Source organism: Hyla sarda, chromosome 3, assembly GCF_029499605.1.
Source record: "Hyla sarda isolate aHylSar1 chromosome 3, aHylSar1.hap1, whole genome shotgun sequence".
NCBI lineage: Eukaryota > Metazoa > Chordata > Amphibia > Anura > Hylidae > Hyla > Hyla sarda.
Genome location: NC_079191.1, coordinates 159,744,753 through 159,768,869, shown reverse-complemented (window position 1 = coordinate 159,768,869; position 24,117 = coordinate 159,744,753). Strand labels below are relative to the sequence as shown.

The 24,117-nt window shown below is 42.3% G+C and overlaps 1 protein-coding gene across 1 annotated transcript; it reads right to left on the bottom strand.

The window, feature by feature from the left end:
* Positions 1-2,561: 2,561 nt before the first annotated feature.
* LSG1 (large 60S subunit nuclear export GTPase 1) lies at positions 2,562-21,892 on the bottom strand. The gene is made up of 14 exons (XM_056565382.1): positions 21,737-21,892; positions 18,760-18,886; positions 16,643-16,763; positions 15,352-15,438; positions 15,186-15,272; positions 12,798-12,858; positions 10,585-10,761; positions 9,684-10,037; positions 8,014-8,115; positions 6,455-6,598; positions 5,615-5,738; positions 5,456-5,535; positions 5,138-5,311; positions 2,562-3,224 (listed from the first exon to the last, which is right to left on the bottom strand). Exons 1-14 carry the CDS (start codon positions 21,827-21,829, stop codon positions 3,045-3,047), a joined length of 1,911 nt encoding a protein of 636 aa, XP_056421357.1. The 5' UTR covers positions 21,830-21,892; the 3' UTR covers positions 2,562-3,044.
* Between the last annotated feature and the right edge of the window lie 2,225 nt (positions 21,893-24,117).

Sequence of the window (24,117 nt, the reverse complement as noted above, 5' to 3'; positions counted from 1 at the left end):
AAGGTCCGGGTAAGCCGGGCCATGCTCCCCCCTCTCCGCCCTTGTTCCCCCGCTCTGTACCGACTTCCGATCGGTGGCCAGAGCAGGGGAAATGAACTCTAACCCCCCCCCCCCCCCCTGCCATTGGTGGTCAGCCTGACTGACCAATGGCAGGGGATAGGAGGGGGTGGCCACACTGCCACCTCGCTCCTATCCTTTAGGCTGGACGGAGCTGTCTCTGACAGCTCCGATCATGCTTATTTTCCGGGAGATCGGGTCACCAGTGACCCGATTTGCCCGGATCGCAGCAAATCGCAGGTCTGAATTGACCTGCGATTTGCTGCGATCGCTGATATAGGGTGGATCTAATGACCCCCCCTAGGCATTGCCACGGGATGCCTGCTGATAGATATCAGCAGTCATCCCGGTCCGATCACCGCCCGGTGAGCAGCAGTGATCGGAAATGCAGAAGGCGTATGGATACGCCCTCCGTCACCAAGGAGTTAAAAAAAAAAATAAAAAAAAATCAGATTGCCCCTTTAAGGATGCACTGATTTTTTTTTTTTTTTTTTGCTTTTCCTCCTTGCCACAACTAATTTTCTACCTACAGAGCCATATGAGGGCCTGTTTTTTGTGAAACCAATTGTACCTTCTTATAGCATTACTCATTTTACAAAAAATCTACAGCAAAACAAAATTGCATGTATTACAATTTTGCCCCACAAGTAAATAAATTCTATTCTATTTATTTATTTATGGGGAAAAATTGAAAAGCATGCAACATATTAGTTTATTCTGTACGTCAATACAATTACACCCAATTAATTTAAATGGGCACTGTCATGAAAACAAAAAATTTATATGTTGTAGTACGACCTGCGCAGCGGGGAGGGGGTACTCTGGGTGAACTAAGGGGACGGGGAGTGAGTTGAGCGGCGCGACGGGGCCGGGGGGGGGGGGATTGCGGGCTGCACGGCAAGGAGCGGTATGTGCTCCGGTGTTCACCTATACAGGGTGTCTCCAGTTGTTTCCCCACTACAACTCCCAGCATGCCCTAACAGCCAATAGATGTCAGGGCAAGCTGGGAGTTGCAGTGGGGAAACAGCTGGAAGCACCCTGTATAGGTGAACTATGGGTGGAAGTGACGTGGTGCCTGCTGGGGAAGTATGCCTTGTAGTGAGCACACTTCCAGGCAGACAAAAAAGCATTTTAGGGATCCCCATTAGGGATATATGGGTAATAGGCAGGGACAGAAAAAAAAAAAACACTTAAAAAATGATAATTTTTATAAGAAAAATTAGTATGCTTAAAACTGTCCTCTTCTGAACCCTATAAACACTTATTATTCTGTATACAGGGTTAATGAAGGCTCATTTTTTGTTATTTGATCTGTACTTTTTAATTGGTACCATTTTTCAGCAATTCTGGACTGACAGACATGTTTCTTTTTGTTTACATTATTTAATTTAAAAAAAAATAAAAACATTTTAGTCCCCATAAGGGACTGTTACATGAAAAAATGCTTTTCTTTTGCATTGTTTAGTGGAAAGATTGCAAACACGGAATAATGCCATGCAAAAGAAAAGCATTTTTTCCATGTTATCAGTGCTCCACTTAAACAGGATTCCTGTATTTCTGGAGCGCTGATCTGAGGACAAGAAGAATGGTAAGGGACCTCTGGAAGTCATCCCCCTAAAGGTCTGGAAACTGCATTTTGCTGGTTTTAGAAGAAACATGTTGATTGTGGTAACTAAAGGGTTAATGCCAAACATCAGTGATGAGCGGCATTAGCCATGGGTACAGGCAGCTGCTGACCACCAGGTACTAAGTGTGTTCAACACCTAAGTGTGTGACATATCAGGAGCCGGTGCTGGGTCCTTTACCAGTTAAATATAATGGTTAATGTGCATTTCTTTAACATCTGATTTTTGCAGACTCCTGGTACAAATGGGTGCTCAGCAACTGAAGGCTGGACTATTCAATAGATAAAGAAGCGGCACTCTGGATTAGCTGAGGCATTGTGAACTGGCTCTTTCCTGTTGGAGTTTGTTCCCTCAATTCCAGCCACCCCAAAAATTGAAACACACCTGTGATCCCTTCCATGCAATAGACCAGTGTTTTCTGACCAGGGTGCCTCCAGCTGATGCAAATCTCCCTCCCACCCAACGGTTGCTCCACCCATTGAAGTATAGACAGGCTCCCTCTGAACACCTGACTATTGATGTAATATCTTGGGCCGCATTGCAACTTGGGAAAACCCTAAGATGACAGTCATTATGTATCTACTAAAAATAAACATTGGGGCAAAAATCACAGAATTGCGAGACCACCATTAAACACAAGTACATCCACTAACTTTACAACCCCTGTAGCACAGTCAAACAAACAAAATCCCTGAATACCACTTTAAAAGGGTAATCCACTGCCCTGCCTTCCCGGAGCTCCGCTCGCAGCGTCCGGAAGTTTATTACTCCAAATGCTGTGTGTGGGCTTCCGTGTTCGAGGCCACCCCCTTGTGACTTCAGGCATCAAGTGTTATTAACCTCAGCAGTAAAACAGCAGTTATGGCTCAACAAAACCAACCAAAATACTGTGTGTGAACATTCTTCAATTTAAAACGAAGTTTTATTTTCCAGCTCATGAGGGACAGAGTGACATATAAATTGTCAGGGTAGAGCAGTTAGTAACCAGATTCCAGTTTTCCCTTAGGAGGGTAGTAAATGAACACTGTCACTTTTAGTTTTTATACAAGCAGCTTCGGCTTCTTTCAGGTCAGGTCTGCACAGGGAAATATGATTCTCTTCTTTTTGCTAAGCAGCTGAGAGGTTTCACAAATCTTTTTATGGGCGCTTCAGAAAACCATTTAGTGGGCACAATAGTGAATATGACAGCAGCACATAATGAAGCCCCTGGAATGGTGGCTGCGTTTATTGTGCACAGCAGTTACAGATACAACCAGATTGCACATCTGCCAATAGGCAAAGGAATTTGGAATATTAAAAATTGAAATGTTTTTATATGATAAAAATGTGCAGCGCTGTTTTCAGCAGTCCTTAGTTTCACATTTATGCATCCAAGTGCTTGTAAAGCCTTCGTACTTTCTCTTTTTTATTTTTGTTCCCATGCTTTTTCCAGGGCTTTCCTGAAAGTGTCTCTGTGCTAGTAGTAGTTAATGGCATTGGGCCGCTGCCAGGCTTGTATCCCACCACAGACTGCACACCTTTGGTCAGAGCTCGGACATTTTCCTGTAATAATAAAATAAAATAAAAAACAATTGAAAATTAGCGTGAGCCCACATGACATTCTATCTATCCATATACATTGCATATCTGAAAATACAAAGTTTTTCTCAGATACCTTTTTTTTATCAAGTATGTCAATAAACTGCATATATCAACCCTGAAGAACTTCCTTTCCATGTAAGACTACTTCCACACTGCCATCGTGCTCCGTCCGGAAACGTCCGATTCATTTTTTTGCCTTTAAGTCCATTATCGTGATGAGGCACAACGGGTCCCGATGGATCCCATTAACTGGGCGCAGTTATCGAATGCAGTAATTTTTCTCCCGCTATTCTCCCCTTCTTTCCTGTTGTCTGCTGCCTGCCGGGTCACAATGGCAGTGTGAAAGGGGCCTAAACTATACATCGTACAGCTTGTATTATAAGCTGATATTTTCTTGTACTTTAACATTACATTTCTAAAAACAATGCTTTTCCCTAATTCAAATAGATTTTTCTCTGCTCCCCCCCCCCCCCCTCTGCACTTTATACTACAATGGTTCCAGAATGAAAATATTAAGTCCCCAAAATGTCAGCCCAAAATAAGATAAATGGAATATTAAAAGGAAAACTGTAAGATATTTTCTCCCCCACTATCCACAGTACTCGTGGATAGTGCGGGAGACACTGATTAAAACGAGCCCTACCTTACCCGGATGCGCCTGGCCGTTCTCCCCGCAATTATGGTTTTATTCTATGTTTATATCTTGCTGTAACTGGCACGGGTGGGGCTTTTGCATGTTAACTGGCACTGACATCAGCGCCGCTTATGAATATTTATCCACCCTCCCTCCAGTTCTCCCTCTCTTCGCTGCTCCCAACTGGAGGGGGGGGGGATGAACATTCATAAGAGGCGCTGATGTCAGTGCCAGTTAACCTGCAGAAGCCCCGCCCGTGCCAGTTACAGCAAGATATACACATAAAATAAAACCATAATTGCGGGCGAACAGCATGGCGGATCTGGGTAAGGTAGGGCTCGTTTTAATCAGCGTCTCCCGCACTATCCACCAGTACTGTGGATAGTGCGGGAGAAAATATCTGACAGTTTTCCTTTAAAGGAAAAGTAATCAGAGAACTAATACATATAATGTAAGTCCTTACAGCTGCGAGTCTCTTCATACATAAAGGATAGGGACAATGAAAGCGACATGGCACTCTTAAATATAGAGACAAACTCTATTGATGAAACATTGATGGATAGGCCATTAAAAAAAAAAAATAATAATAATAATAACTTGGTAACTAAAAAAGTAATTTGGCTTTCAAGATAAGAGGCAAAGGCACCCAGGTAAAAATCTGTATATATTTAGAAAATACTTAATTGTTATGTTTTGGTATTTCTTTAGGTTTGTTTGGTGAAAAATATGAAAATGGTGAATGAAATTGAGAAAATGATAAAAATTATTAATAATATCTTCTCTGGCTTTGCCTTCTCCCCCTTTTGTTTTGCTTCTGAGGTCTATGTGGTGGCACTAGATGCAGTGTATTTGGGGATATTATTGCCAAGCAAAGCCATATTGTATCTGTATGTTAAGACCGGTATTAGAGTCATTATCTCCCCAGTTGCATACGGTTTTATCTTTGGAAGAGACAGCTCTTTCTAGAAAAGTATCTAGATAGCTATTTATTTTGGTAAGTGTTGATGTGCCTTGTTTTAGATTACACTTCTACATGTATTAATGTGCGCTTATTATTGTGATTTTCCTTTATTGTATCCCCTGCCTCCCTTTGTGTTTTGATTTTCTGTTCCCTCTTCCCTTTTTTTATTGAAATTGAAAACTTAATATGTAAAAATTATTAATATTTAGTGTTCCAGTTTTATTACCATATCCTTGTTACCAGCTGATACAATCCAAAATGTAGATTCAAAAACTGTACCTGATGAAAAAAGGTTTTGTCCACCACATTCTCAATATGTCTGACTTTCTTGCCGCCATGCCCTTTTGCATCTGCCTTGCCATCTAAAAGCATCTTTTCGCTATACATAGAATGACAAGGCTGGAATTCTGCAGGATCTATACCAGGAGGGGGATGACAGTACAGTAGTTTACCCTAAAATATTTAAAAAAAAAATACATTATATTTACATCTTCCGCTTTTAACTGTATGAAATCCCACAACATGCTTTGAACCAAATATATAAGATATGTATAAAGACAAAACATAAATAACACAAGACGTGCCCCTAAGACGTACATTGACATAGTCCTTCAATATATACCGTGCAGACCTTGGCTGGTCAGGCTGCCCATGTGCAGTCATAAAACCTCTCATATCTGCAAAAACAAAAACAATATTGTGCGAGGCAAAAAGACATTCAGGAGAGAACAGATACATGTACATCTTACACCTTACATCCATATGCAGTTAACAGTTCTTCTGATGTGGGGGAACGATCCTGGTCCTCATCTTCCCGAGGCCTAATGATATTTACACTATAAATGGCTTCCATCACATCTCGTGGAATCCGTTGTGCGATGTGAGTACAATAGGAAATATATAACGTACATCAAATACTAAATACAATCTGTCAATTACAAAGGACCTGTCAGCAACCCTGGGCGGTGCCATCTTGTCATATTGCCCTGCATTGTGCTTTTCCTCTGTATTTCCTAGTGAATAAGCTGACAATGGACTGCTCAACATTTTGGGTGGAACAGATTTATATTTCCTAAGAGACATTTTAGGAGAGCTCACTCAAAACAGCATGGAGACAAAAATACAAAGATTACAGGGTCTCTTGTGCTAACCGTGTGCTGTGTAATCTTGTCATAGTGACCTCACTTTCTAAAGCCCACCCTGAGACCCCCCCCCCCCAGCACCTAAAAGCTGTGCACTGCTCTGTACCAACAACCCCATGATTTATAGCACATCCTCTCCAGCTCTGTGGCCGTCCCAATATACGCCCCTTTTTCGCCTCCTTATGCTTCCGCCCTTCTTCACAGAGAGAAAAAGAGTCACCTCAGAAACAGTTGTGAGATGTGAAGGACGCTTTTGCCTGGAACTATCATGCTTTGGCAGAGATGGGTGGATGAGAGTGAGACAACGGATTAAGCCATTTTATAACCTTCCCCCCCCCCCCCCAAAAAAAAAAAAAAAACAAACAAACAAACATGTGAATACTTTGATAAATCCTCCCACCCATGATCCTTTGGAAGATGTTCTGACTATGTAAAGCTTTTCTTTGAAGGATATAAGAGAGATTGGTGGGACATGGTCTCTCATCTGATCAATTGGTAGGATGCCGCTGCATATCATCTCTGCTTTTGTGGATACAAATGAAGGCATCACAAGTCCAGGACAGTCACAGAGGCAAAGGCCAGCCTCTACATACAGCGTCTGCAGGGGAGGAGATAATATTCTGTAATAATGATAGAAAGCAATATGCACACACAAGGAAACAGCTGAACAATTCTCAGCTGAACAACTATGGACATTAGAAACAGTGCTTAGCCACATTCTTTTCCCCACTGGTTCTAATGATCAGTGGGGGTCTCTGCATCCAGAACCCACCAATTTTTCTAGACTTTAAACATGTCAAAAGTCTTTTTGTAATGGCAGCTATACTTAAACAATGAAACATGCGGAGAATTAACTACAAATAATCATTACACTATCATGTCGTAACCGACTGTCGCTAGTATATACAGGGTTTTGCCTCATGATGGGACTGTATTGTAAGCACTATGCCAGGCTACTTACTGGCTGTATACTCTGTATACTGCCTGTAGATTAACCCTAGAACAGACATCAGACCGTTATTACTGGCCAAATAAAAAAGGGGTAAAAGGTAGTTATGTGGACACAAATAGAATTTTAGAAAATACATAATAATCATCTTCCTAAGAAATACAAATACTGTTCTGGGTGACCATTTAGATAATTGGTTAACTAGGTATTCCTATTTTTTATTGCAATGACATATTCTGTATTTTTCACCGTATAAGACGCACTTTTTCTTCCCCAAAACTGGGGGGGAAAAGTTGGTGCATTTTATACGGCGAATACACCCCTATCACGGCGGTCCCAGCGGCCATCAACGGCCGGGACCCGCGGCTAATACAGGACATCACCGATCGCGGTGATGCCCTGTATTAACCCTTCAGATGCGGCGATCAAAGCTGACCGCCGCATCTGAAGCGAAAGTGACACTAACCCTGCTGGTCAGTTGGGCTGTCCGGGATGCCGCTATTTCACCGCGGCAGTCCCGAACAGCTTACAGGACACCGGGAGGGACCTTACCTGCCTCCTCAGTGTTTGCTCCGTGCCGGGATCCCCTGCATGGCCGGCGCTCTCCTTCAACGTCATCACGCCGTCGCGCACGCCTTCCCGTCATCCAATAGGAGCGGCCTGCGTAGCGACATGATGACGGAGAGCGTGGATCCCGGGGAAGAAGACGTCCGGAGTGTCGGGGACACCACGGGGACACGGCAACAGCGATGGAGCAACATCCAGGGCAGCGGTGACGGGTCCAGAGCGGCGGGGACACGTGAGTTTTACCTCCTATACCAGTGGTCTTCAACCTGCGGACCTCCAGATGTTGCAAAACTACAACTCCCAGCATGCCCGGACAGCCAACGGCTGTCCGGGCATGCTGGGAAGTTGTAGTTTTGCAACATCTGGAGGTCCGCAGGTTGAAGATCACTGTTGGGTTCAGAATCTTTTTTTTTTCTAGATTTTGCACCTTTAAAATTGGGTGCGTCTCATATGCCAGTGCGTCCAATAGGGCGAAAAATATGGTAACTTTTAATTACCTGAAAGTGCTTTGTGTGGCCTGGAGTTGCTGAAACAGAAACCTTCTTGTGTCCCAGAATAGTGTTGATGGTTGAACTTTTACCGACATTGGGATAACCAACCTGAAAAGAATGAATTAAAACTATAAAAGACTCAACTTCTATCACTATGCCTCTTTCACTTTGCCATTTAGCTCTGTTACATGGCGCTTCGTTGCCCAGTCCTTTGTAACAATGGGAGTTTAGTGAAGAAAATAAATAGTGCATGCACCATTTATTTTTTTCCGCTGAACTAAACTACCGGATCCCCGGCAGACTCCATTCAAGTCAATGGGATCTGTCGGGTCCAGGTGGCGATAGTTGTGTTCAGACCTGTTTTGAGGGACAGAGCACAATGACAATGTGAACCTAGCCTAACTAAAGTGTGCAAAACTCACATCTTCTCTAACTTGTAGCATAGATGATAAAATGTTCCTTATTGTACGATCAACTGTTGTATGGCTGATTTTCTTTACTTTGTACTAATAAAAAACCTAAAAATGTATCCCTTAGCAGATAGAATAAAAAGAGGCATCCTAGGATAGGTATTAAAGAGCTGCAAAACATGTTGAGGTTCCATTAGTGCCAATAAGTCAGATGATAGGTCTTACTAAAAGGGAACTCATTGACAACATTTTTTTACTGATGCAGCGCCATATAGTAAAAAGATTTTTCTGATCTATTTCAGTTTTATGACAAAATTTTTTTTTTATTTATTTATACATTATAGGGGCAGCACCTTGCCCGAGCATCGACTCTGCTCTATTAAAAGCATTTGGAGATATGCTTTAAGCTTATGCTTGTCAATAAAGTTTAAAAGGGGTACTCTGGTGGAAAAAAATGTTTTTTTCTAATCAACTAATGCCATAAAGTTAAAACAGATTTGTAAATTACTTCTATTTAAAATCTTAATCCTTCCAGTACTTAGCTGCTGTATGCTCTAGAGGAAGTTATTTTCTTTTTGAATTTCTTTTCTGTCTGACCACAGTGCTCTCTGCTGACACCTCTGTCCATGTCAGGAACTGTCCAGAGCAGGAGCAAATCCCCATAGTAAACCTCTCCTGCTCTGGACAGTTCCTGACATGGACAGAAGTGACAGCAGAGAGCACTGTTATCAGACAAAAGAAATTCAAAAAGAAAAGAACTTCCTAGAATTATTATTTTTTTTTACTGGAAGTTAGGAGGGCACGGTCATCATGCCTAGAAGTGGCCACTGCTCCACCTCTGACTATTTAGCAGTAATTAGCATACAGCGCAAGCACTTTTTTTTTTTTAAGGGAGTGCCCATTGAAAGACAATTTATCCCCTATATAAAAGAATAGGGGGATAAGGGTCTAATTGCAGGGGTTCTGACTGCGGAACCCTGTCTGTCTGAGAAGAGCACGTGCTGCAGACAACACCGGCTCTATTTAGTTTTACTTAATAAGGCTCTATTAAGTACAGCACTCAGGTCTCTTCGGTGCTCCCTTAGAAATAAAGCATGTACCAGGAATTTAGAGTTATATCAGAAGGGTGCAAGTGAGGTACACCCCTAAATTGAAAGAAATGTTTAAATTTGTCCTGGACCTTGAACACGAGTGTAAATTCAAAATGCAAAGAAGAAAAAAAAAATTTAAAAAAATTTAAAAAAATCTAAGAGAATCCCAACTCACCAGCCCTATGGTGATTTGTTCCGCTTTAACCCTCTTCCCTGTATGTATTGATTTGAAAACTTCCAGGAGTTCATCACTTTGTACTAAGTGACTTTCATTACTGACAACTTTCTGTTCAGTTCTTTCGGACTCATGCTCTGGTATAACTCTTTCTTCCTCATCCTCTGCATCTTCTGAGCATGTCTGCCATCCTTCATCATCTTCGCAATCTTCATACTCATCACTTGTGTCACTAGTTTCAAGGTCTCCGGTAGGAGCAGCTTCTGTTTCACTTAGATCCTCATCATTCTCACTGTCCTCTTCATCTGTAGTGATACTATCATTCTGTACATCAGCCTGTCCATCGCCACTTTGCTATATATAAAAGTAACAGATGCAGAAGAATGAGGATACCATGTCAACATACCTTTTGGATTCAAAAATTATTAATAGACATGTTATAAAGAAGAAAAAGGAATGTATATACAAATAAGTAGAACACTAGTTATGACAAACTCGGCAAACTATGGAAAAAGGGAGTCCTCCTCAGGAAGAGCTGTTATTGTGGATGCTGCTGTGATCACAAGACTGTAATTCATTTGTAAAAGACAGACAAGTTATTTTAGCTGTATCTCTCATCTATTCTCATTTCTGCCCTAAAGAGCATAGAACCCTTTTCTTTATTTGTACTTTAAAACGTGAAAACAAAACACCAAGAAGTGGAGATAGACTTTATTGAAAAGCAAGTGATGAAACAGGTTAAAGGATTTGTATGAAATTAGAGAATTTCTCCCAGCCCACCACAAACAGCAGGAAGCTAGCCCATGGCTCTCTCCTATACAACACCAAATACATCAATTTATCAAGATGTAATTTAACACAGGAGACATAGATTTACACAAAATATTTATAAGAATCATACCCCGGCATCTTCAGAAAGTCTTTGTGCCTCTGCTAGAGCGGACCAGAACACAACTTTAACACCCTCTTTCTCAAAGTAGGCTGCCCATGCCTGTCGTTGGCTTTCAGCTAACAAGTCAGCCTTGTTTATCAGGATTATATTTTCTTTTTGTGGATTAACTTCTTTGACGTATCGCTCCTGAAAAAAATAAAAAAGTCATAAAAAATACATTTTGCCATTAAAACTGTACTGAGGTAATGTTACACGCATATCAAATAAAACACATTCATGGAAGGACCCATAACTGCAACTGTAAGAAGGGATCTTGGTGATATAACCATCCCCTACTGACACCATAAAAGGAATGTACAAATGTAACTCAATAGTTGCAGTGCCTTAGTACCACTAAACCAAAGTTTACAACAATGTTCAGTAAAAATCTAAAAGAAATTGTAAGACCAGATCATGGAATCATTGTTTTACAGTGGATTCTATGAAGAGACAAACATTTACACACAATAGCTGTGAATAGAACATCTGCACATATTTACACCAATACACCAATGGGCCCCACTGTGATGGGTAACTGCAGTTTATCTCCAATTCCCTTCAATGGGCTGCAGTTTCCCAGAGCCACCACTATACAGTCGGCTTCTGGCTCCGTTGACTGTATAGTGGGTGTCAGCACCCCACTGATCAGCAATTGATGGCCTTAAAAAAAAAAAATTAAAAAAATCCATGAATCTCCTTTAAAAATACATTCTCTCTCCCCCTCCTTAAACTTATTAAAATAAACCTGTAAGTCTTCCTCCCCTAAATTTGAGCAGAGACAGGTGAGCTTAAAGGGGCACCTTCATTAAAATTATTTTTTGGCATATGATGCGGCAGGTAAAATAAATAAGATTTGTAATTTAATCCCTGTAAATATAATGTATTTTATGTCACTTTCATGGACTTCTAAATCTGGCCACTAGGGGTTTCCCTTCTGGTCCTTTTGTCTGCACAAAAGCACAGACTTTGGTCTCATGGCAGCAGACCAAACTCAGGAAGTGCTGTCTGGCCATAGGGAGTGAATAGCGCTCACTCTTACCAGTCCCATACACAGGCAGAGAGCGAGTGCTATTCACTGCCTATGGCCAGACCACACTTCCTGAATTTGGTCTCCTGCTTTTGAGTAGACAAAAGGAAGTTTGGACCAGAAAGGGGACCCCTAGTGGCCAGATTTATAAGGCCATGAAAGTGATATAAAAAGACATGTTTCACAGGGAGTAAATTACAAATCTTATTTTTTCTGCTGTATCACATGAAAAAAAAAATATATATATTTTAATGACAGTGCCCATTTAATGTAGTTCTGAACCCCAATCTGAATGGAGTGGCAGTTGAGTATGTTCACTTATTGTCTATGGAAATGCTGAAGATAACCAAGTACAGTACTCCCATATCTTCAGCACTTTCATAGACCGTGAATAAAAAGTAGTAATGGGCATACTAGACCATGTATTCATACTGAATCTTCAAGAGAGTCATATTCTCAAGATCTTGAGAATACAAAAACTTTCAAAACAAACTTTCACTTACCTTCCTATGGTCCCCCACAGCTGATCGGTCGGCTGGGCTGTCTACTTCCCTTAGCCTGGAACATCACACGGCGCTTCAGCCCATCACCGGCCACAGCGATGTCCCATCTCGGCCGGTGATAGGCTGAAGCACCGTGTGACATCCCAGGCTAAGGGAAGTAGGAAGTAGAAAGCCCAGCCGACCGATCAGCTGTTGTGGAGCTCCAAGGGAACGTAGGAAGGTACTGTAAGTGAAAGTTTGTTTTCTCTCTTTTTTTTTGTGCAGCCTGGGCAGGATGGAATATAAAATACATACTTACTTACTAATATGCATTAGGTCTTCCTAGTGTTCATAACAAAACATAAAACCGTGAATCATTGTGGGCTCTTTTTGCAAATTTTTAAACATTATTATACTTTATGTAGAAACAACAAAGTTAGCTGTACCAGCTCACCCTCACATGTACTTGCTGCACGGACCAAGTGTGGACTTTCACCTCCGTAATGCAGTAAGAGAAACAAATGTCCAGCGCAAGGTTCGGGGGAACGTAGATTTATTCAAAAACCATAGTAGACAAACATCAGGACTTCACAAACGTGCAGGTGACGCTTTTCAGCCTTAATAAAATAGCCTTAATCATACCATTATACTTTAGTAACAAATCTTAAACCTACCAAATCCTGACATCTGAATAAGAGTGGATTTCTGGCATCTACAATCTGCACCACTACATCACTGTGAAAAATAATAAAGACATTTTTTTTATTAGCTACCTTTATGTCATTTTATGTATGATAAAAACATGTTTCAATACTATATTAGTTATTTTGTATATCTCGCTTTATGGTAAATGTAGCCAGGTTTTATAATTCCAGTACTTTATAGATCAGAGATAACATTATATTAACCATAAGAAAGGCTACGGCTTTATCTACCAGCACTGAATGTGTATTATTATGGTATATTAGTATGGTGTTATTTTTTGTATAATTAAGAGTTATATATTTATTTGCCAAAAAGGAATCTCTCTTTGAATGGTTAATACAACTGGGGACTGCTAATCCCCAACTAAAGGCATATTAGTGCTGTGAACATGAGCAAGTAACATAGGACACAATACTTAGAGGACACGCTGAATACAAACTATAACATCTACTGTAACCATATCCTTATATGTAGACATACAAAGAACAATTACAGTGTGAATACTAGCATAGGATGTGCTATAATCCCCATGTCAGACTGTATTTTTCATTGGTCACCATCACTTATAATTAAAGGGGTATTCTAGGTTCTGCAAACAAAGTTTATTCATTCATTGTATAATTGAAAATTAGATAATGTTATAATATACATGTGTGTAGGTTCTTTATTTTTCAATATTTCTGCTTGCTGTCATTCAATTGGAGCCTTCATTGTTTACTTCTGCACTGGGCACATGGATGCTTGGCTTGCAACATTTACAGCAGAGAGTATTAGAGTTGTGTCTTCTAACAAGTGATCACCCCAAGGACAAATTTGTATCTACTACAAGTAAACAGTGAAGGTTCCTAAAGGAAACAGCAAGTAGAATCTTGAAAAGCACACAGTATTCAGAAAGAAGGTACCGTATTTATTGGCGTATAACATGCACTATTTAGGCTAATTATTTTTGCCTAAAGTCTACCTGCGTGTTATATGCCGATAAGCCGCTGCAGTTCAATGATTTAAAGCGGGCGCTTTAAATCAATGAACTGCAGCGGCTTTGCAGGTGCAGAGACCCGCCGTCGCTGCCGGCTTCTCTGCCCCTGCCTGTCCTGGGGTCTAGAGCCCTGCTGCCGGCCCTTCTCTCCCCCTGGCTATCGGTGCCGCTGCCCGTTCTCTCCCCCTGGCTATCGGTGCCGCTGCCCCATTGCCGGCGCCGATAGCCAGGGGGAGAGAAGCGGCGCTGGCAATGGGGCAGCGGCGCTGACAGACAGGGGGAGAGAAGGGGCAGCGGCACCCATTGCCGGCGCCGCTGCCCTGTTGCCTCCCCCATCCCCGGTTGTATAATTACCTGTTGCCCGGGTCGGGTCCGCGCTGCTTCAGGCCTCCGGTGTGCGTCCCCTGCGTCGTTGCTATGCGCTGCGAGACGCAATGACGTCACTCGTCATTGCGCCGTGCAGTGCATAGCAATGACACATGGGACGCACACCGGAGGCCTGAAGCAGCGCGGACCCGACCCCGGCAACAGGTAATTATACAACAGGGGATGGGGAGGCAACAGGGCAGCGACGGCCTCTCTCCCCCTGCCTTTCCTGGGGGTGTATCGGGCTATATGCATGCACACCTCATTTTACCAAGGATATTTGGGTAAAACATTTTTTTTACCCAAATATCCTTGGTAAAATGAGGGTGCGTGTTATAGGCCGGTGCGTGGTATACCCTGATAAATACGGATATTGGAAAATTGTACGCTTTACTATACAACATAAAAGCTTTATGGGACAAAATCACAATACTCCTTTCTCCACTGAAGTCAAATAAAAACAAAAAGGCTATTCTTTCAATGGAATCACAATGAAAAATGGCACAAAAAAAATTTAAAAAAATTGTTGAATCCAAGATCTGCTCTTGGGGACCAAATTGCTATAGATGTACATCAAGTCAAAGTTCTTTCATCATGAAAGGAAATTTGTCATCAGTGTCACCTGCACTAACCTGTCGATACAGATAGGTAGGGCAAGTGACACTGATGACAATGATACTTACCTGGTCCCATTCCGTGGTCTGGTTGTCCCACAATCTTCCGTATATTCCGTTCTGAGACAGACTTGGAGCATAGGCTGTTTGCTAGCAGTGGGACCCAGCAGAGAAGCAGCAGCTGTCACAAAGCTCCGCCCATGCTCCAAGTCGGCCCTGGAAGAGAAGATACGGCAGAAGAACCAGAGCACAGAACAGGATCAGGTAAGTATGGTTGTCATCAGTGTCATATGCACTACCTGTCTGTACTGATAGGTTAGTGAAGGTGAAACTGATGACATTTCCTTTAAAACTGTTTAGACCCCCGATAAGTGGTAAGAGATAAACATGTCCTTATATACCTCCTTTCTATGACTCTCCAGAGTTGACGCCAAAAATCTAAATTACGTTCAAATGGTGTAAGAATCAGTTTCTTTTCTTCTTCAAGCCTAGTAAAAGAAAAAAATCTGTTTATCTATGTCCATCTTGCTATTATGCAAAAGCACATAGCGTTAGGTCAGAACTTACTTCGCTAACTGGCGCCTCCACTCCAAAAAGTTCTCTCTCTCTGACTGTTTCAGGGCTTCAGCGCTGGTACTTTTATCCCAGTGTGGTCTACAAGAGCAAAATAAAATTACATTTTTAAGAGCCTTTGATAAAAAAAAATAAAAAAAATAAAAAAAAAAAAAAAAAAACGAACAAGAAGGAGAAACAATTTAACCTGTTAACAACCGTGGACGTCTATGCTCATCCATGTGCCATTAACGGGGTATGGTGCGGGCTCCCGAATCGAGCCCGCTTCATACCAGGCGGCCTCACAGTGATCCACTGCTGAGGTAGCCCAAGGGCTTACCTCTCCGTCATGCCAGCTCCAGCGCTGAGAATGATAAAGCCTGGCAGGACCAGGCTTTATCAATCTAGCGCAGAGCACACAGATCAATGTGGTTTTATGGAACCACATTGATCTGTATAAGGAATCAAATGATTCCTCCTAAAAGTCCCATAAGGGCACTAAAATTGTAAAAAAATTAAATAAAAATTAAAAAATAAAAAGTTAAAAAAAGTTTTAAAACACACATTAACCCTTTCCTTATTAAAAGTTTAAATCACTCCCCTTTTCCCAAACTCCATATAAAAAATATATATCCGATATATAAAATAATGTACGAACTATAAAAATATATTGTAACTTAAACCGCACGGTCAATGGCATACAAGCAAAAAATTCCAAAATGGTGTATTTTTGGTCACCTTTTATACCATAAAAAAAAAATGAATAAAAATCGATCAAAAAGTCCGATCAAAACAAAAATGGCACCGATAAAAAAATAAATAAATAAATAAAGTAAGAGCCCATACGCGGAAAAATAAAAAAGTTATATAGGGGTCAGAAGATGACAACTTTAAATGTATTAATGTTCGTGTATTATATCAAACCTATATAATTAGGGTATCATTTTAACTATATGGACCTACAGAATAAAGATAAAGTGTAATTTCTACCGAAAAATGTACTGCGCAGCAACGGAAGCCCCCAAAATTTACAAAATGGCGCTTTCTCTTAAATTTTGTCGTACAATGATTTTTTTTCCTGTTTCGCCGTAGATTTTTGGGTACAATGACTGATGTCATTACAAAGTAGTATTAGTGGCGCAAAAAGAAAAGCCCACATGTGGTTTTTTAGGTGCAGAATTGAAAGGGTTATGATTTTTAAAAGGTACGGAGGAAAAACGAAAGTCCTATAACAGAAAAATGCTTGGTCCTTAAGGGGTTAAGGATGGTTAGAAATGAGTAGTGTAACAAAACTACATGTTCTTGCCTTCTTGGGATACATAAGAACTGCTTGTTTTCTTCATGGAGTTTATTTATTCTACTAGATTCCTCTGATGTTAGCAATCCTGTCCTGGCTTCAGCTGGAACAAACTTTATATTGAGTTTCTCTACAAAAGGAAACAAGACAGATCTTTTATTAACAGTTGACAATGAACTGAAAGAAAACAATATATGGATTTGCCATAGACAAATCCTACATGGATGTGCCATCTGAACTGCATAAGGATTATAGTCATGATAATTTAATCAGACTATTTTGCTGCCTTTTTTTGTGCAAATACTGACTTTGAAATCTGCGGCATGGTCCTTGGTATTACAGTTTTTTTTAAATTATGTAACAGATTTTTTTTTTTTCCCACTGCATGTGAATAGGGTATGAAACCCCAGAAGATCCCATTCACTTGTGATGGATGCAGAATGTAAGCAGATTTAAGTGAGAATTTCGGAAGTAAAAATAGACTAGACAGATTTGCTGCAAATATTTTATGTAGGAAAAGAAAGTAACTTTATATACAAAACTCAATTTTTTTACATTTTTTTACATTTATTTTTTTAAATTAGAACCAGATACTGAGACATGTTCTTTTTTGTGATCGGTTTCTATTTTCAGTTTGTGATTTTTTTTAAAGGGGTATTCCAGGCAAAACCTTTTTTTATATATATCTCAACTAGCTCCGGAAAGTTAAACAGATTTGTAAATTACTTCCATTAAAAAATCGTAATCCTTCCAATAGTTATTAGCTTCTGAAGTTTTCTGTCTAACTGCTCAATGATGATGTCACGTCCCGGGAGCTGTGCATGATGGGAGAATATCCCCATAGGAACTGCACAGCTCCCGGGACGTGAGTCATCAGGGAGCAGTTAGACAGAAAACAACAACTCAACTTCAGAAGCTAATAACTATTGGAAGGATTAAGATTTCTTTAATAGAAGTAATTTACAAATCTGTTTAACTTTCCGGAGCCAGTTGATATATAAAAAAAAAGTACTTTAAGTACATTAATATGGGGGTAGTCATCTTGTCTGAGCTGTTTATAACAGAGATATGCTTTACAGCAGGGCTCAAGGCACAACAGACTGGAGGGGACCCTATTGACTTCTATATTCTACCCATAACTTTTTGTTATAAAAGAAAAATCCTTCTTAGGGTGCGTTCACACTGAGTAATTCAAGAGGAATTTACTCAAGTAATTCCTCTTGAATTCTCCGTTCCAAATTAATTCCCATCTCCTCTGCCCATTGACTTTAATGTTTTTTCCGCTGTCCTGTTCACACTGCGGAAATTCTGCGAGCGGAATTCCGATGCTGAATTCCGTTCCGCTTGAACAAAGAACATGTCCATTCTTGAAGCGGAATCCGCTAGTAGAAACCCTTCACTTCTTTCTCCCCCATTTCCGTACAAATTCCGTGCGAAAATTCTTTTTTTGGCACATAAATTTTTCAGCGTGAATTCCTCTTGATTTGCTCAGTGTGAACGCACCCTTATTGTATAATAGAGGGTTTACCGCCTTCGCCATTAGAGGATATGGTCCTGGAGGTACTAGGGCTAACTGCTGACTGAATCTTCACCATAGACTATAATGGAGTGTCTCCTGTAATCAGACGGATTGTGCACCGAACAAGGGAGTAAAGTGTCCTGCCACATGCATCACCCGGCAATGGCTATCGATCAGCAGAGGGCCTCAGCACTGAGTTCTTGACATGTCTGTTTGACATGTGAAAAGTTAAATTTAACTGACAGTAATGCTTTAAATTAAAACTTTACTATTATTTGGAAAAAAAACGTTTGACGTATCACAGAAAGATGTCAAAAAAGTTTTTATCTGTTGAGGTTTGGGCAGTCAGAACCCACCAATTGCTAGAATGAGCCAAGAGAAGTACTCAGCCGAGCTCTTCTCTCTCCATCTCGCAATAGGAGACAGATTCTATAGTAAGTCTCCGGAGCCTCTCTCCAGCAGCGCTTAACCAAGCAGGCTCTAGCAATCAGTGGGGGTCTCAAAACTCAGACCTTGACTGATCAAAGCTTTTTACATGTCTCTAACCATTATTTAAAAAAATTGACATTTCTATCACTAACTAAAAATTGTCTGATACCCTTCTTACCTGCAACGAACTCTGTCCCTGCTAACTCTGCGGTTGCAAGAAAGTCATCGAGAGAGCTCTGTTCTGTCACCGATTGGAGATTCAGCCTGCCCCAGTCATACCCATCATTTAGTTCACTAGTGTGGAGCTGCAAAAAAAATAAAAAATTTAAACATAACTATTAAAAGGTTAGTAGAACAACTATTGATTGCAGGGGTAAAACAGTGGCTCCTATGAATTAAGGTAAATGTGGCATTTTACATTTAAAGAGAAATTGACAACTTGTTCACCCGTACTAAACGGAACAGCTTTAAAAAAACAAAAAGGAGTTCGGGTGCTTTCACACCACGTTTTCAGCCTACGGTTGCCGGATCTGACTGAGGGAGGGGAAAACCGTGCTCTCCCGTCCCCGAGCTGGACTAGCGCTGAAATCGATTGACTTTAATGAGCTGACCAGAGTGATCACTTGACTCCGGTCTGCTTATTTCTGCCCCGTATCCGGTTTTGTGACCAGACCTAAGACTGTAGTATACTACGGTTTTAGATCCGGTCAGAAAACCAGATATGGGTCGAAAATGAGCCGAACAGAGTCAAACGGTGACTCCGGTGAGCTCATTAAAGTCAATGGATTTCAACGCCGGTCCGTCTGGGGGACAGGAGCGCACGGTTTTCCCCTCGCCCAGTCGGATCCGGCAGCCTCAGGCAGAAAATGTGGTGTGAAAGCACCCTTACTTACATTTATATGGGTGAAGTACTTACTGAGTTAAGTCCGTACATATCTTTGTTCATATTGCACAGCCCTTCGCAATGGATGCAGAGAGCCGGCTGCTTAGCTCCCCTGCCTCATTAATATTCACCGGCCAGCCTCCGTAATGAATATGCAAACATTTTCACTCTCTCGTCACAAGGATGTCGGAGCCTGCCAGGGGTGAGTGCCACTGCCTCACTACATCAAGAAGGCTGTGATGCCTTCACTTTGCTAAGAGCATAGGGATCACCCACGGCAGGCCTTTGCATATTCATAACAGGGGTGGGAAATATTGTGGAGGAAGGGGAGCTCGGCGAGCTGCGCAATAGGAACAAAGATATAAACTGACATATCTGACCATGAAGTTCACCTATAAATGTAGCAACTCTTTTTAAAGTTGTTTACCAGCACTATAACCCAGTATATTGGGTATAATGTGGGTGAACAAGCTGTCAGTTTCTCTTTAAGATGGATTCTGAAATTTAAGTTATGGTATAAAAGTACATCTCAGGCAAAACATAGGGGGGGGGGGGGGGGGGAGGATTTATCAAAACCTGTCTAGAGGAAGAGTTGCTGAGTTGCCCATAGCAACCAGATCAGTTTTTACACTTGTAAAAAGGTCTCTGAAAAGTGAAAGAAGCAATCTAATTGGTTGCTATGGGCAACTCATCATCTTTTCCACTAGACAGCTTTTGATAAATCTCCATCAAAGTTTTAGGACTAGTGCAGGGCCTGTAGAGGTGCTGCATGACAGAAAACTTATCTCTAAAGATCTTGCAAAAGAATACAAATTGATGCTGTCACTATATACGGTAGAAGTAAAAAAGAAAGGCAATATGCACTATGGTCGTCAATCCATGGAGTCCGGGGACACGGGTAAAGTCGGCGTCCATAGCCTAGCGGTGAGTGCATATTGCCTTTCTTTTTTACTTCTTTCGTGATACTGCAGCTTTTCTAATGTGCACCCCGCAGGTGGTCGAAGTATAAGGATATCTGGACTGCCACATACGGAGATATATTGAATCTAAGCGTTCCAGCCAATTAATAGGCATTATAGAGTACCGATCCCATGAGTGCCCCCACTCGTTCTCTTATATGTAGAAGTTACAACTATAAACGGTAGCTAAGAAAGTATCATTCTGCAGTCTTAGGTCATGAAGCATCTGACAAAATGTTGTATGCCATGGCATACATCTAAACGATAATAAAGCTTTCTTTTTAAAATTAAAGGGGAACTCTGGTACTTAAATGGGCACTGTCACCAACTTAATTTTTTGATATGTTGTAGTACTTATGTACTACAACATATCTCTAATATACTTTTATTATTTTTTTTATAATTAAAATAGTTTAATTTACATTTGAAAACCGTCCACTAGGGGTCTCCCTCCTAGTGGCCGGCTGCAGCCTGGCGTGACGTCACGCCTGAAAAAGGACCGATGCGGCTGGCCATCGGTCCTTTTTCATTCAGACTGCGCTCGCTCCCTGCCTGTCAATCATACAGGCAGGGAGCGAGCGCATTGGCTCCCCGGCCACTCCTCCTGCACATCGCCGCCGCCACTGTCCCTGCACGCCCGCTGCCGGACTCTGCAGTAAGTGTAATGGGGGGGGGGGGGTTAGGCTAGCGCCGCATGTAACTAATAGTTTATCTACACAGGGTGCCTCCAGCTGTTTCAATACTACAACTCCCAGCATGCCCTGACAGCCAATAGATGTCAGGGCAAGCTGGGAGTTGTAGTGATGAAACAGCTGGAGGCACCCTGTGTAGATGAACTAAGGGCAGAAGTCCCCCCCAGCAGGCATCAGTGACGTCACGCCTGCTGGGGAAGTCTGCCTGGTAGTGAGCACACTGCCAGGCAGACAAAAGGCATTTTTAATATAGTAAAAATTAAAATTAAAAGCAGGGAGGGGGTTAGGGATAGATTGGCAATAGGCAGGGACAGAAAACAAAAACAAAAAATAGGATGGTGGGAGCTACCCTTTAACGCTGGGCTACCTGTACACACGCTGGGCTACCTGTACACACGCTGGGCTACCTGTACACACGCTGGGCTACCTGTACACACGCTGGGCTACCTGTACACACGCTGGGCTACCTGTACACACCTTACTGCCTGCTGACCATGTAAACTGCAGTGTTTCTATCCAGTCATCACTAACAAATCCTATGCTCAGCAGCAGGATGACATGTGCTTCTCCTTCTGGTGAGCCGCAGACAGTGTGATCCCGGGACACCGAGGTAACACTCACCCAGGAGTCTCTCCCCCGCAGCCCCCGCTGACTCTGTGCTCGGTCCTTTATCAGAGCTCTGCCCAGACCACTTGTTGCCTTCTTCTTCCCCATTACTTCCACATGCACGCTACACAGGAAACTACGGAACGAAAATCTAGTCACGCAGGAAACAGATGGGGTGTTGCAGCTAAACCGCTCCCCTGGATTCGTACGAAGGTTCCGCACAGCAGTTAGTGAGCAGTTAGTATACTGGGCAGGGATTCTGGTTATTTTACTGTGCATAGTAACTGTATAAATCCGTGGGGGATCCGGGAGAACTACTGTATGTGTTATACCTTATAAGAGTACCAGCCACATATGTCCCCATAAGAGAGTGCCAGCCACATATGTCCCCATAAGAGAGTGCCAGTCACATATGTACCCATAAGAGAGTGCCAGTCACATATGTCCCCATAAGAGAGTGCCAGTCACATATGTCCCCATAAGAGAGTGCCAGCCACATATGTACCCATAAGAGAATGCCAGCCACATATGTCCCCATAAGAGAGTGCCAGCCACATATGTCCCCATAAGAGAGTGCCAGCCACATATGTACCCATAAGAGAATGCCAGCCACATATGTCCCCATAAGAGAGTGCCAGCCACATATGTCCCCATAAGAGAGTGCCAGCCATATATGTCCCCATAAGAGAGTGCCAGCCACATATGTCCCCATAAGAGAGTGCCAGCCACATATGTACCCATAAGAGAGTGCCAGTCACATATGTCCCCATAAGAGAGTGCCAGCCACATATGTCCCCATAAGAGAGTGCCAGTCACATATGTCCCCATAAGAGAGTGCCAGTCACATATGTCCCCATAAGAGAGTGCCAGCCACATATGTACCCATAAGAGAATGCCAGCCACATATGTCCCCATAAGAGAGTGCCAGCCACATATGTCCCCATAAGAGAGTGCCAGCCACATATGTACCCATAAGAGAATGCCAGCCACATATGTCCCCATAAGAGAGTGCCAGCCACATATGTCCCCATAAGAGAGTGCCAGCCACATATGTCCCCATAAGAGAGTGCCAGCCACATATGTACCCATAAGAGAATGCCAGCCACATATGTCCCCATAAGAGAGTGCCAGCCACATATGTCCCCATAAGAGAGTGCCAGCCACATATGTACCCATAAGAGAATGCCAGCCACATATGTCCCCATAAGAGAGTGCCAGCCACATATGTCCCCATAAGAGAGTGCCAGTCACATATGTACCCATAAGAGAATGCCAGCCACATATGTCCCCATAAGAGAGTGCCAGCCACATATGTCCCCATAAGAGAGTGCCAGTCACATATGTCCCCATAAGAGAGTGCCAGCCACATATGTCCCCATAAGAGAATGCCAGCCACATATGTCCCCATAAGAGAGTGCCAGCCACATATGTCCCCATAAGAGAGTGTATCACAGAGGGGTACACATTAATAAAATATAGCTTTTAATGGATACTTTTAAAACAATAATCCCCACAACACGCTTGGTGTAAGGACACCCTAAAAAGAGGGCACTAAGGACTAGTGCCCTATCACAGGGATAGACAGACTGTTAAGGTGATGTACGTCTGTCTCAAGGTTGGATGGGAGAGTAGGGCCAGGACAGGTAACAAAGTCCCTAGTTCACCCTATTGGAGAGATGTAGTGAGGTCTACCCCTACTCCCACAGGGACTGTCGGGGCACTCGCCCTAAAAAGAGCGACCCCTGCCCCGAGCTACCCCTTGGACTACACCCTAGAAGTCCCTAGGTGATATATGTAACTTCCTTGCACTGGCGTCACCCTAGTGACTGGGTGACGCCAGTGCAAGGAAGTTACATATATCACCTAGGGACTTCTAGGGTGTAGTCCAAGGGGTAGCTCGGGGCAGGGGTCGCTCTTTTTAGGGCGAGTGCCCCGACAGTCCCTGTGGGAGTAGGGGTAGACCTCACTACATCTCTCCAATAGGGTGAACTAGGGACTTTGTTACCTGTCCTGGCCCTACTCTCCCATCCAACCTTGAGACAGACGTACATCACCTTAACAGTCTGTCTATCCCTGTGATAGGGCACTAGTCCTTAGTGCCCTCTTTTTAGGGTGTCCTTACACCAAGCGTGTTGTGGGGTTTATTGTTTTAAAAGTATCCATTAAAAGCTATATTTTATTAATGTGTATCCCTCTGTGATACAATTAGTTTTTTGGTACTCTTGGTGTCCCACAAGTGGACAATCTGTGAAACCCATAAGAGAGTGCCAGCCACATATGCCCCCATAAGAGAGTGCCAGCCACATATGCCCCCATAAGAGAGTGCCAGCCACATATGTCCCCATAAGAGAGTGCCAGACACATATGTCCTCATAAGAGAGTGCCAGTCACATATG